General features: G+C 44.6%; 1 protein-coding gene across 3 annotated transcripts in view; it reads left to right on the top strand.

The window, feature by feature from the left end:
- The window catches only part of LOC107223446 (proline-rich transmembrane protein 4), an 87,951-nt gene extending 77,530 nt beyond the window's left edge, over positions 1-10,421 (top strand). For all 3 annotated transcript variants that reach the window (XM_015663125.2, XM_046734116.1, XM_046734110.1), the window contains 2 exons: positions 4,755-8,676; positions 9,179-10,421. In XM_015663125.2, coding sequence (XP_015518611.1) covers positions 6,103-8,619 — 2,517 coding nt within the window. In that variant the 5' untranslated portion in view covers positions 4,755-6,102 and the 3' untranslated portion in view covers positions 8,620-8,676; positions 9,179-10,421. The remainder of the gene's footprint in view (positions 1-4,754; positions 8,677-9,178) is intronic.
- Positions 10,422-15,276: the final 4,855 nt, after the last annotated feature.

Below are 15,276 nucleotides of genomic sequence, written 5' to 3'. Positions count from 1 at the left end.
TTGTAACGTATATATACGCAAGTGTTGGAAAAATACGAGGAAAAATATTTAACATAGAAATTTTATGAGTAACCTGACGTTTTTATTGTTAAATTATTGATACGTACGTACATGGTCGATGTAATTTATAATTCTTAAATTCGTGTACCATCTTGTATTTCGTATTACAACTTATCTTATACACTATCGAAAGCAACCAGCCATCACCTCCTTGTTCAAGAATATTATAGTATGATCTATCGATTGTGAGATCGATCGTTTCATTGCTATCATTGTCTAATTTTTCGTCTCTGCCAGAGTGCCAGTTTATCCAGTTCCAACGTGCGCTCTTATTCCTCGAATTATCATACATTTTCCCAATTTTATACACTCTTTATTTTCCTAACGACAGTTAAGGCTCGATCAGATTGTGACAGGGGGGTCGAGTCTCGGCTAACCAGTCCGGCTCTAATTGTGAAACGTCAAGTTATCGTTATGGGACCAGCCGAACGGTCCGGTAAGTCGAGGCAAGACGCTCCGCTCTGCGCAAGGTGACGTAATACGCCTGTAGAACGCGTTCCGAATGAAAACCCCCGCCGTCTGCACATTATTAACAGCCATTTACTCCGCAACCCTATTTCCTGGGTTATTAGCTGCAGGCTGAATTTACGCGTCTATACCGGGGTACACGGGGTGCGTATGTCGATGTACGGAGAGAGATGGATGGGTATAGAGAGAGAGAGAGAGAGAGGAGAGGAGAGCAGCCGTACATACCCATTGTAAGCGTACACCGTAACATTGACGAGGGAAAGAGGGAAACAGGAGACTAGCCAGTTGCTCCACGCGTATAATTTCTACCCGCCGGCGGCAACCGGCAACCGGAAGTAGCTTGCTTCACTGACGTTTGTCGTTCGGGCAGGAACTGACCCTGCGCCGATTCAATGATCATGAAATTTGGATTATTGTCGAAACGGCCGCGTGGGGGACGCGCCGACGCGAGCCGAAACATTCCAATTAGAATTCTAGCCCTATTATACTACGAGCAACTCTAATGCGATAAATTATTACCAATCAATATGTATTACTGAATTAACCATCACAATTCCCCTCGGCGCCGTAACGGATTTATCATCACCGTTACTGTATATAATCTTTAATAGTCAAATAATTCCATGGTTGATCGATGCTATTTGCGGCTGTTGTTGCTGCTGCTGCCGGTGCACGAGTCGATATTATACTCGGCGCATTTCAACGTTCCCTACTCACGTAAATACCACTTGCAAATATTGTAATTGTTACATACTTACATAATTCGCATGTACCGCAGTTTATGAACGGTGTGGTGTTGCATACGTTATTGGATCTTGCTGGATGATGAAAATCATTATAGACGGAATATTTGTTATCTGAATATCGCAGTCTTTTGATTCTCCGGCAACGTGTGATACGACGGTACACTTCGGTTTAGAGAGCTCTCTTCATCTTGATCGTAGCAAAATGTTCGGCCAATATATCTTGAACGTAATCTGAAAAATTCTGAAAATATACCATCGGATTTATAATCTTTTGTTGAATTTCCCTGTTGATATGGATGATAGATATATATATATATATATATATAGAATCCAGCAATCGAAAAACGAATTCTCTGTCGATCGAACTCATTTCTTCTTTTCTCACCTCATTCATTTTAAATCAGTTTTTCGATCGTTCCAACAAAACGAATAAGACAACAAAAAGGCTGTCGACGATATTTTTCAGTGACATTGAGAGAAAGGAGATTAATCACGGTAATTGGATATTCTATAATATAAATAAATGAAGTAGGTACGGTTAGACGCTACGTACCCATGTATATACCTCTATATATAGGCACAATGAACCGTAGAATGTAAATAGTACGTAATTTTGAGAATACTCGCAATGCAGTAGGCTCAGCTCTCCGGTTTATGACCGTGGTCTGAACTCAGCTTCCCTCCACCGTGCTCTCGGAGTCACGGACGACAAGCAGCAACGACGGCAGCAGCCAGCAGCAGCAGAAGGAAAGAGCACGAACGGCAGAGCCTGGTATTACATAGAAACTGTTATTCCCGAGAACGAGGAAACCCTCTCGAAATGTGGTTCTACCTACGTACATAGCAGGTGTAAGTATCACGTCACATCGACGGTACGCATACCTTGCGCGATGCCGTCGCACGGAGCCAAGTCGGGTCTTCGCGTCGTTACAACGTCGACGGGGTTACGGTCGGTTGGCAAAAATTAACTTATCGACTGGCTAATGCCCGATAACGACCGGCGATGAACGATAAATGACCCGGGAACAATTGTTCCTCCTTTTACTTTCTGAGGGACGAGGGAAAGCAAGCGAAAGGCATGCGACACACCGCAGTTTATACACACCCTCACGCAACCCCTAAACTTCCTTACCTAAAATATATACGCATTCCACCCACAAGAGAGGACATGAGAGATTGCCAGGCATAACTCACTCGTGGCGGGGCGGTGGGTAGGTACCTACCCACGAGAACGGCGGGATGCCTACGACCGTGAGGACGACGAGGACGAGGACGAGGAAGAGGAAGGCGACACACGTGGAGAACGTGTCGGGAAAGGCATTTCGTATATGCCTGGACCACATGCCACATTTTCCTCGCCATATCGAAAGCTCGATTTATCGTTCATCGATACCGCAAAAGCCCCGAAGGTTCGGGTACGTTAATCGCAATCACTGAGAGATCGCGTCGTCGATGTGTCTGGTGTACCGTCGGGATTGGAGTGGGGAAAATCGAGAATTTGTGTGATAAAAGATACGTGTACACAAATCTCTTCACCCTTATGCATACTTACGTATTTGCGAAAATATATATATATATATAGACATACACATTTCTCACGATGTTTTCTCCCCCACTCGTCTCGTTATTATTTCAGCCGTCTCTTGCGTGCTCTTTATTCCCAAAACCGCATTTAATCCCGATTCGAATTCCGTGGTGTGGGTAACAACCGGCCTCGAAGCAAAACAGGAAACAAGATTTCTATGGTTAACCAACCACCACGTGTGCGACGTGCTCCGGCCATTTTTAAATTGGGACCTAGGGCAGCTCAGATGGTGTTAATTATTTGCTCTGTTTTTCCTGCGGGAGACGGGGCACGAGGCACGACTTCCCATGCGTAGAAGGTGGAAGTGGGAAGGGGGTGCGCGCTGCTCTTCCTCGTCCTAGGGTCTCGTTTGGTTCAGTTTTTCTTTCCTCGTATTTTTTTCCCTTACCCTCACTCCACTTTCTTCCTTTGCGGAAATGACTCACCGCGATAAACGAGACTAAATCATGCATCAAGACCATTTTTTGCAATCACAAAGCTGAGAGTAGCGCCATGAACCCACTGCCGTACCTTAATACGTATTTGATTACCCACATCAAGCACGATAGTTGGAATTCTAATCGAGTGTCGTGTCCGCGACGGTATGATGATTTGCGAATCAGGCACAGACCCTTTTTATTTCAGACAGCGGATTTATTTTTTCATTTTTTCTTTGTCTGAGAGATTCGAACGAAGGTTCTGTAATGGAGAATTGTTACTTTATTCACCTCTGTGGGAGTATAATAAAAATTGAAATTCTGTAGATGATATCTATCTGAATATACGATGTATCTAATAAGACTTTTATATATTTATATATGTCGACGGTGTATAAGATAACAGTGAAATTCTTGTGTAGTCCAAATTGCCGTCATTTTACCTCGTGAGTAATTCATAAACGAAATGAAGAAAGAAAAAACCGGCAGAAATGTGTTGAATAAACGAGTATCGCACACGGAGACTACTTCACTACACATACAACTTGCATGGAATTTATTTACCGGGTTTTCGTCGAATACTCGATGAATCAAACCGTATACGCATACTGCATATGGCATACAACTGTACGTCACGGACGAAACTAATTGACTCGATAAATAACTAATTGTAAGTACCGCGGAAAGTGGTAGTAATTGTTCGTACAACTACCTGAACAAAAACGGCCGCGTACTTGAGGCTATACTGTACGTATATACGGCAACTAATTGCAGAGTCGACGATGAGGCGAAATAGGAGGAAAATGAGGGTGGGAGAAAAAAAAAAAACGATCGCTGTAACTGTAAATTGATTTACGAGACATTGCTTTTACGCAAAATGGCAATATTGTATTATACCTTTGTAAATATCCGAATGACCGGATACGCGATTACGGACTGTTGAAGGTATCGTGATTTGCCGATCTGCTTTTCCACCCTTTAAACCTTCCCCCTAAGCCCCGTCGGTCCGCCGACCCACGCACCTTCCCTCACCTGCCCGACGGTCGTTTCGTTACTCTTTGCACTGACGTTTTGAAAGCCGGAACGGGGGCTCAACATTCAACGCTCAACGAGGTATATAATGCAACCCTGCATTTGTGTGTACGAATAAGCCGCTCGTTCGTTCGTTCGTTCGTTCGTTCGTTCGTCAGGTATGCATGCATGTAAATGGGTGTGTCTATAGTACACGTACGCATCCGTGCGTAGTTTGAAAAGCAAATAGGCCCTCTTGAATTTCAAATCCCTAAATCTAAGGCAAAGAACGCTAAGCGCCTGAGGCTTATACCGCTTCATCCCGCGCGACCTTAAAGCTCTCAGCAAGGTATACGCTGTATATACCAAGACACATGCCTACCCAGTTATACCTACGTACATCCGACGGCAGTTGAGTCGAAAGTTCCGTTTCGTCTTTCTAACTCCCCACTACTTTCTCTGTTACAGGTAGTAGCTCGGACATCAGTCGCTCAGCTGACTCGAGCCCGTGAAGACCTACCGACCCTCCGAACCGTCCGGGTTCCTCAACAGGCGGCGGGTTCGGGATGTAAACTGTCGAAGACAACCGGGGCTTGACGTTGAACCGCGTCCAAGTTTGACGACGACGACGTCGCGGCTTGCCGAATCTGGATGCTGTCTCAATCGTTTTGCGTCATTTCTCACGAATACGCCGGCAAGTGTGTTGTGAATACGACCGTGATCCATCGGCAAGTTTTCATCGCGCGACAGTGAAATTGTGAAATTGATAAAAGTGTTGTACCACGTGTAATCTAGGGTCCCCTGCCCGAGCGGAGTAATTGGATTTCCAGTGAATAATTAATACGAGTGTGATTTACGTTCGACAGTGTTTAAGAGAGAAAACCCGTCGCCCCTGCACACCGCGCAGGATTGTTGGTGCTATCGCATTCTCATTCTCTTCTATTACCAGAGTGATTTAAAGACGTCAAAGTCAAGGCTTTTTTTTTATATATACTTTCGTCCCTTTCTTTCCTTCTCTTCACTTGCCTCTTTTTTTTCTAAACCTTTATTCGTCTCATTCTCGCCCGGTCTCTCTCTCTTTCTCTCTCTCTCTCTCACTCTCTCTCTCTCTCTCTCTCTCTCTCTCTCTCTCTCCCTCTCTCTCATTTCACTCACGAGGAAACACGTGTCAAGTCTGGCACGCTTGCGCCTACCGGCAAATGACTTCCCGTCAAATTGATTTAAAAACTAGAGGTGATATAAAATTAACGGTTTAAGTTGGTGTCGTAAATCCTAATTATCGCCGTGTTAAGAAGGAAAAAAAAAAAAAAAAGAATAAAGAAAGCGGGTGAAAAAGAAAAGTGTTCTGACAGTTTAAAACGTCCCACGACCCGACGTATACGTAAAGGAATAAAAGACAACATTTAGGCAATTATGTATTTAACGAATTCACCCACGTCAAGCTACTTTCTAGTGATGAAAATAATGAAATAACCCCTTCGTCAGGTTAATTAAAAATTAGTGCAATTTGAGTGATATTAATAACACCAGGCTAAGGTATGAAGAGTGTCGTGATCTTTTGTTTATATTCTTTCAAATTGTTTCTAATATAATCTAGTGTACATTGGTTATTTTCTTTTACGTTCGACAGTGGTGAAATAGTGAATAAATTCAAACTACACGCAAGGAATTGAGAAATAAACGCACGGAGTGAAAGATTCCAAGTCATTCGGCGGATCATGAAATCGCGGCTTCGATAAGGGTGGGAAATTTTTTGGCGATAGAAAGCAAATAGCCCGGCGTTGATCGTCCCGTTGTCAGGTAAACTCGCTGAACTATGATCGGGATGTCGACGCATTTGTTGCTCTGGTTATCGACGTTGTCGTGCGCGACGTTGGTCCGAGGCACAGGCGAAGGCGGGCCGAACAGCCCGGTGTACAACCTGGACGAGACGCCCTTGGAGAAGAACCTTGCCGCGATATTCAACAAAGTGTCGCACGGCTCGGCGACGACGAAACGAAGCGTACCCGTCTACGAGGCTCAGATGTCGGCGAGCACGACATTGTCGACGGTCCCGGCACCCCTCAGCACGACTCCGACCTCACCGTCGATGAGGTATCCGATTCCACGTGCTACCATGGCACCGGGATTCCGGGAACTTCCCTCCTACGCGCCGCCGGCGAGGGCCTTCTTCACGCCTCCATTACCGCCCGAATACCTCAACCCGTTCGCCGACAAACCCACGCTCCGAGGCACCAACACCGACAGTCATTCCGGGGTCCGGAGACCCGTACCGCCGCCGAGTCTGACTCCGGCCCACGAGAGGATACCGATAAGGCCCCCGGACCTGGTCGTCGGCTCCTCGTCCCAGAGCCCCGAGAAGCCACCGTCGTCGAGGAACAAACCTTTGAACACGCCGAGCAGGGAACAGCAGAAGGGTGCCGAGGCGGGCGTGGATTCCGACCGGAAGAACGTCACGGCGAGCGAGTTTGTGCCGACCCTACACTTTCCGAGCATATCTAGAATTCTCTCGGGTAGCAACGGGAGGAAACAGGATATACCAGATATCCTCTTGCGACCGCTGTCCACGAAACCCCCGCCGTTTCACAACGTCCCTCCGGCATCGACCACCGAGGGACCCTCCACCACCAGCACTCAGAGAACGATAACCAAGGTCTCCGATACCGTCACCTACCCGACGATATTTAACCTACCGAACACCAGGCGGCAGGAGGAGGAGGACAACGGTGATCATAATCTAAAGGATGAGAACGGCGATGCGCACGGAATCAGGACCGAGCATATTGGGATAGTGGGCGCCGAAAGACTCCCTCGTCCTCAGGCCCAGCCGCCGGACTCTTCGAAGAGGCCGCCGGACAACAACGGCGTGATTAATCACGTCGACTCTCACCCCCTCGAATCGACCTGGAGGATAGCCTGGTCCCTCCACGTATACGTAGCCGCGATAATGTTCACCCTCATGGCCTTGTACTCGATATACAAAATCGTACGTTTCAACGAGGCGACCAATCTCCTGAGCCAGTCGTATTTCCTCACTCTGCATCTTCTGCTCACCACCGTTTGCACACTGAGGTGTTTCCACCTGTTCTACGACCCCTACAACCGCGGTCACTCGCTATCCAAACCTCTTTCGGGGGTGCTGATGAACCTACCGGCTCCCCTGCTCACCACCGCGTTCGCCACCCTCGTACTTTACCTGGCGAGATGCTCGCAGGCACCCTCGTTGAACAACAAGTTCGTATCGCCAGCAGCCCTTGTCCTCTGCTCGGCCGTCCACGTCGTCTTGTGCATATCACTCCACGTTTCCGCCCATGTGCTCGGATACAGCAACGCCGATGATATTCTCCCGCTTGTCTGCCAGTGCATTTATATCGTCGTGTGCGTCACTCTGGGCCTGTGCTACATGTACGTGTACCGAGTAGCCAGGTCCCAGATCCAAATTACGAACGCTAAATCCGTTGGGAATCACGTCGGGGCCGACCCCACGACCGTTGCCCTGAGCACCGCCATCACCACGACAATAGCAACCGCTATGCTCTCGATTCTCATGGGATTCGTACAGCTATACGAAATATTCGGCGTTCAGGAACGAATCGACGATCCTTATCCGTGGCTACGATGGGGATGGGAGTTCTCCGTCAGGCTTCTCGAACTCTCGATGTGCGGTTTACTCGTATGGGTTGGAAGCCTCTCGCAGTATCCGCTTCGCGAGAAACAGTTGCAGCAGCACTCTGCCCATTCGGGTTTCGCTCTGTTTCCCTGCGGCAGTTCAACGTCGACCGAAAATATGGACGACGTTCTCTACCCGGCTATATGCAGCACGAATCAAGCGATTCAGAACTACAATATACGGACTGGAAAACAGATATACGACGACAGTTTCCCCCTTAATACGCTGCCGGAACACTTGAATATATCCGGAACGTTCGAACGACACTCGATCAGAAAGTCCGGGACTATGGGACACTTTCCCCACGAAGCTCGTAGCTCCCTTAATCGGCACGGTAACGGCGTACAAACTCTGAAGACCTCCTCCGACGTCAGGGGTAGGCATACACCGATTCAAAATCTTCACGAACAGCAACCGCCGACTTCCGGATCCACGATGCTCGTTGCCGAGGACGGCTTCGTAAGGTTCCGAAGTCTCGGCGCCGAGGAGGACGAATTGTCGGACTCTCAGAGTATCGTCGGGACTCACGGACGCGGAAGCTCCCTCGCCGGCAGCGTTAGATATAACGCCCGGCATCCGGGCATTCAACATCAGCATCAACACTCTCACTCCAGTCATCAGGGTCACCATCAAAGTCATCATCAGCTTTACAACAACACGTAGGCCGGGGGTGAATCAGTCAGGACTGAAGAGTCTTCGCTCGCGCTGTTCGAGTAAATGGTAAGACCCCGCCACCTTGTTTCATCTATTACCGGAATTGAGAAGGGAGGATATTTTTTTTTTTTTTTTTTATGGACTACCCCAAACGCAGGGGAACTGGCAAGGAATTAAGGATTTTACGGATCGCGGTAGCTCGGAAAAGCCTTAATGAGAAAACGTGCGAACCAAATTTTATACGTACACCTATGTGTCAAGTCTGAGAAATTACTTCAAGCCAGAGAATCACATTATCGTAATATAAAAACACGTAAAATGATACTCGAGAAATTTTTCTATCAATATTACATGAGACTTACACGCAATGTCAAGTGAAAATGGTCTGATTTAATAAAGCGCTGACCACTTCGCAATGCGTAACGTTTGATAAAAATTGGCGTAATCTTATATCTTCGAATCTTGTTGTTAGTCGAAAAGTGGAATTGAAAAGTTCGCGATCCGGTTTCGCGTATTTCCAATATCGAGTTTTGTGCGAGATGATGACATGGGTAAATTTCTTCCGCAGCTTAAACGTTTCGGCGATCAAGATGAGGACGACTAAGCCGAGGACGGCACAGCGCGGACAACGCCTCGTTGAGTCCGTCTAAGAGAAAGACAGGGAAAAAAAAGATCACTAAAAGAGTAGAAAAAGAAGAAAACCACCTGATCGATCTGATGTAAGATATATTGTCCCGTGTATAGATATCCATCCGTGGCCCCCTGATCTGATACTGTGCTGCTCAAACTCTTGACGACGCGAGATATCGATATTTATTTTAAAAAGATGAATGACGAACAAGAAAAAAAGGACATTTAATCGTAATTTCAAGGACAGGACGATGACAGGTCTATTATACGATACCGAAGTAAAAAGTACTTAATAAGTTATATAATAAATTATTTAAACCTCGTGAGTACCGGGAGTAAGTTATGCGAAGGGCTTTATGTCTGGTTGATCGGTACAACGCGATACGAAATGTGACGCGATTCTATTCCGTTTCCAAGCTCTCTATCACGAATTTCTATAAAATTCGCCATAATTCGCCCCGACTTCGTTAGTTTTCAAATTGAAGAACACACGTATGATAACGATCGGTCGGCGGGATCGCGGTCCAAGAAATTTGACAAGAGTCGTATCGAGTCGGTGTATTGATCACGGCGCGTGGGTGTAATGTACTTTAATTCGCGCGTCAGCGCCGAGGGTGATCCAGGCCGAACCCTCGAAGAGAGATCGAATCTGTCCTTTGAGATTCCTCGAAAGCACACTCGACACACCGCGATGATTCCTTCTTCGGTGGCTTACTCTCGGTACCGTCGTACAACGACTCCACCGTTGGGTCCAAGACGGAAAGAAGAGGGGGGGTGCAGTGCAATAAAAGGTCCAAAGGGGGCATTTGTACAGCCGTCACTTATTTAAAGAAATATAACAAAATTTAAAAAGTAAAAAAAGGAAATGAAACAGAATTAACTATTAGTTTAAGTTATACCTTAGTTAGCGTTTAAGCATAGATCTAAGTTCCTCGATCAATGGTTAAGTTAGCCACCGAACTGAAACGAGATATTAATTAACGATTTTATTAATGAAAATTTGAAATACAGGAAACATGTACACAGTATGAAACGATCAAGCGCGACACGTGACTAAAGATGAATTCTTTAAGGAGAGAAGAGACTTCTTTCGTTGGCATACATACAATGCATCGCCAAACCAAATTGTGCTTGCGTACGCCGAGATAATATCGCCACTGATGTGAAAACAAATATATATATATATATATATATATAATTTTTAATATACTTTTTACTATCACAAGAGAAAATATAGTATTTTCGTTGCAGTTTTTTTTTTTTCCTTAATTTCGATGCATATTTTATCACTTCGGGGTACGTAAAACAATGCAAACTGCAATCACTGCCCGTATAAAAATGAAAAAAAACGAGAAAATGGAGCTTTTAGTTTTATGGACAACTTTTACGTTACGTTTAAACGCATATTTCGGCGACTCGTTCGTTTTTAATCACTCGTAGATTTTTTATTATTATTCTCATTCTCGTCGGTCCGTTCCCATCAATTTCGTTTCGAGTATATCGACTTATCTCTGGTTCTCCATGACGAGTGGAAAAGGAATAGAAGGATAGTGAAAAAACAGGGCAGTCTTCGTTATTTATAATAGGGCAGCCCATTTAAATCGCCTACGGAACATACACGTATAACACACGAGTGGGTATACGTATATAATACGTACGTCAAACCCTCCGGATCGTTAGTTTGCCAAACACGTTGCAGTGGATAAACTCGGAGAGGAGAATATCATTTCAAATCTGCGCTTATCGATCGCTGCATCTAACTTCTCCAATGCAATTTCCCCCTTCTATTTTCCGCTCGTACCTGTAGTCTATTTTTCAACAGTGCCAGTACCGATGCGTGTTCGATATTTTTCCTTTTTCATCCAATATTTTATTTTTTTTTTTTCAAGCTTCACGTTGGATTTTAATTTCTTTTCAACTCTCAATTCTAATCATTTTTATCCCGGACTCTTTCACTCGGGCAAACCTGCAGCGGAGATTGAAACACCGATTCAGAGGTTTGGGATACGCGTTGGCAATGAAAATTACAGTCTTTACGGAATGGTGCTATAACGTCGTATTATTCTGTATACAGTATCGTAAAGCTCGGGCTTGGTCGGCAACGCGTTTCTGTCGGGTGTCAAAATCTGAACGGAGGTACGATTTCCGGTCTAGATTTATGCGTGTCGGTTTTACCGCAGAACTACGCGTGTGAGCCTGCGTTCAAGCTTCAGTGATTGATATTTTATTAAACTCCGATTATAACCAAGACGATTCAGTTTATCGCCCCACATTTGCGATATCTCGAAGGAATCCACACGCCCCTGCAATTCTTTTTCCTCGAGATTCTCCACCCACCGTCACCGTTACACACCTCGACGAACAAAGAACAACCGCGTCAACAGTCGAAAAAGTTGGAAAGAAAGGGATATAGAAAGCGAAAGGAGGAAAAAGCGCTGCCGTAGCTTTTTTATTTCTGTTTTTCGTAAGTGGGTTTTATATATATATTTTTTTTTCTTTCTTGTCTCGCTAACCGTTTGCAAACCGTACTGCGGATTTCACAGCTCTTCGACTTCTTCGTTCCGCCCTTCTCACACCTTGTACACATGTGCGCGTATCTATTATCTATCTCTCTTTCTCCCTTATCGCAGCAGCACGCTCTCTCTCTCTCTCTCAATGTTAATTCCAGAATATCGTACGTAATTTGTCGAGCTTTACTTTGGCATTCGGGAGAATGACTTTTTTCTTCCGATCTCTGTCCCCCTCCTACCAAGCTGGAAAGGGAGTTATGGCTAATAGCTCGGATTAAAAATTTTTCACTTTGTCTACAACCGGTCTCTCCACCCCGATCTGCCTACCTTCGAATGAACGTGAGTGAACGTTGGGATTATGAGCAGTGGTTCTACCCTCCGCAAAACTTTGGTAATTCCATGGATTCCCGGTACAACCTACGTGAACATTCAACTGACCCGTTAAAACAATTGAACGCTAATCGTAATCCGGGTAAAGACCTGCAGGTTAATACGGGAGCGTGTAAACGGCTTAATAAATGCGCACGAAATGTTCTGTGCGTGTGTTTATATGTGTATGTGTACGGATTGTTCGGCTTTAACGAGCGATGGGTACGTATAAGGTATTAATCGTAAATGAAAAACGGGCAAGAAACGTCGCGCACGAAGAAAAATGATATATTTCAGGTATAATGTTTGAAGAAGAGAGAAAAGAAAAAAATATTCCATCCTCGATCCGCTGGTATACCTTGGATCGACTATTCTTGTCATTATTATTTATTCGTTTTCTCAACGATGCAAATATGCCCGGTATAATAATATATATCGTTGACAGGCGAAATTACTTGAATAACGTCTAGACCGTGGAAGTAGAGGGAGGGAAATGGGTGGAAAGTATGTGTAAGAGGTCTGAGGCGTAGAAAGTCGTAAAACAAAGCGTGCGATGGTTCGGAGGAAAGTGAAGTGAAGAGAAGAAGGAGAAAAAAAGCAGATCGTTTTATGTAAGTGATGAAAAACGACCCCGATAATGTCAAAATTTGTCTACCGATCACACGGCTCGCCGAGAGCAACCGATACACGTATAATACTCCGTATAATACGTATATAGGTAGGAGGTAGATACCTACAGCCTCATACCCTTATACAAAGATTAATACGAAAAAATTTCTTTCTACATGCCTCCGACAAACTGACGAGCGTGCGACGCGGTGAAAATACGTGCCACACAACAGATGCCTATGCGCATGTGAGAGTGAGACGTACATACATACGTACGTAATCTATGGATACACAAAACACGTGATTCATTTCCTACAACGCCTCGAATCGCTTTCGAACGTGTCGGTCATATTTTATAATTCAAACACGCACCCGAGGATCGCTCGTTCCTGTGTTTTTCCGCGCGTGCGTTCGTCCGTCGGTCCGTCGGACTTGTACGAACAAAACACTGTATCGTGATTGGATCCGTTTGCGGTGGTGTTTAAAATTTATCTATACCGAGGATCGGGATTTATCCAGTATTGTTACTCGTTCCTCGGACTGGAATGAACATTCGCTACGCGCGTCGCTTTCGAGGGAAGAGATGTGAGGGAAACGGAGAAACGGGGATCTGTAGAGATTTATGGAAAAGACAGGGCAATTATACTCGGATAAGGATAGCGACGATCGGTTCAATTTTGCGAATCGATTTTAGTACAACGAACCCTGCGCCATTTATGCCGGGTCTTCCTCATATCCATTTTACAGGTTGTAGGTACCTACCTCGTCGCGGGGGAAACGTTGGGCACAATATGCTGTATCGATTAAACGTGAAAATTTTATCGATTGTCTCGCGAACAACTTCATACGTATACTAATTGAGCCCCTGCGTGAAACAACAACTTAACTCGAGTTAAGGATTGGACAATGAAGTAGTAAAAATTATGATCTTACGGATGTTGCAGCGATAAGAAAGGCTAGGACAATTTTGTTGAAACAAAAAACGATTGAATTTTTATTAAAATACGTGTACATCGGTTTACAAATACTTTACTCGTGTTTCATTGTACAAAACTTAAACTCGAGTGAAGTTCTTGCACCCAGGGTCGCAATTTTGTATGATGCATGTGTGCAGCAGTTGGGGGTGAATAAAAAACCTTTAGAAATTTGATCAGAATATGAATGGTTCACCAGTAACAATTAAGGGATGCACGTGTCCCGTTGACACCGAGTATTAGGGTATGTAATGTTGTAACGAATCAAAAGAACGCTTTGTTAGTTTTTTTATTTCAACTCTTTGGATTTTGTTGAATCATTTTTTATTCGTGTCAAAGTGCCGGTACGATTCCAGCTTTGTTTTGCTTCCCAAAGGTGCAAACATCGTTTGTTTATACTTTTATTTATGTATGTATTCGAGAGGGTAAAGAAATTGATACTTGAGACATGGTCCTGAATCTAAGGCTGCGTCGCTCTCTTTCTCTTCCCCTCTCTCTCTCTCTCTCTCTCACTCGTTGCCCTGGCGACGAGCTTTCTTCGAAGATTCGTTGCAAATCCGATTGGGGAAAGTACAAGAGATAATATCTTGGTTCCACCTAGAGCCCGTGCTTTTTGAAGCACGCCACCAGCTTACTCGCCGGCTGCAAATCACAACCTTCTCTTCTCCCCTCGCTGCTGCTTCTATCCCTATTTCCTCCTCCGTTTCTCTTTTCACCTAAAAAGCTACGGAGGCCCAAGTTCTGGCTTTTCAAACCTTATCAATGTACACTCGGAATCATGCGATTTCTCCATTCTGTACCATCCGCGCAGAATGATTTTTTTCAGTAATTATGTACTTTAGGGTGGTCCTTTTATTTTCGTTTCGAAAAAATTATTATTTTGACGATCCTGTTTCCAATTGTTTAGAAATAATTTGTCTAAATTTTCAATCTCCTACGTCAATGGGCACTCGTGTGCCAGCAAGCTAAGACTCTGAAATTCATGACTAATCTATAAATGAATAATACATGCATATATAAAGATCGATTGTTATTCATTTCTAGACGCGATACCGCCTTTCGGCAAATACGTACGTTTTCGCGATGTTCGGGTAATGATCGTAGGTATATATTATATGTATAACCACTCGCGCTTCCCCCTCGTGGGAAATCTGAAAATTTATTCATATAACTTTGCTTTAACCTGATTCGATTCGTGCTCTGCTTTTTTTTTTTTTTAAACCCATTTCCGGAATCGGGTAATTATTGAAAATTTATTAACTGTTTGATTAATGTTTTTTGCTTCTCGATTTTCACACGAATTCATACGCGCCGCTCAATCATTATATTATTACGCGTTTCTATATATGAAATTGTTTTCAGAGTAAACATTGGTGCTCGTCCGTACGCCGCGAGTTTAATTTCAACGGGAGGGATATGCCTATATCCTTTATTCCCGAAACTCGGTGGTCCCGTGATAATTTCAACGTTGAAAAGAATGGAAAAGAAAGAGGCAGATCACTGAGAACTCTCGCGCACAACGGTATAAAAAAAACTTATCAGATTTCAGCTCCGACGATTGCCGAGATTTTCGG

The sequence above is a fragment of the Neodiprion lecontei genome, chromosome 1 (assembly GCF_021901455.1).
Source record: "Neodiprion lecontei isolate iyNeoLeco1 chromosome 1, iyNeoLeco1.1, whole genome shotgun sequence".
NCBI classification, from domain to species: domain Eukaryota; kingdom Metazoa; phylum Arthropoda; class Insecta; order Hymenoptera; family Diprionidae; genus Neodiprion; species Neodiprion lecontei.
This window is presented reverse-complemented; position numbering and strand designations above follow the sequence as displayed.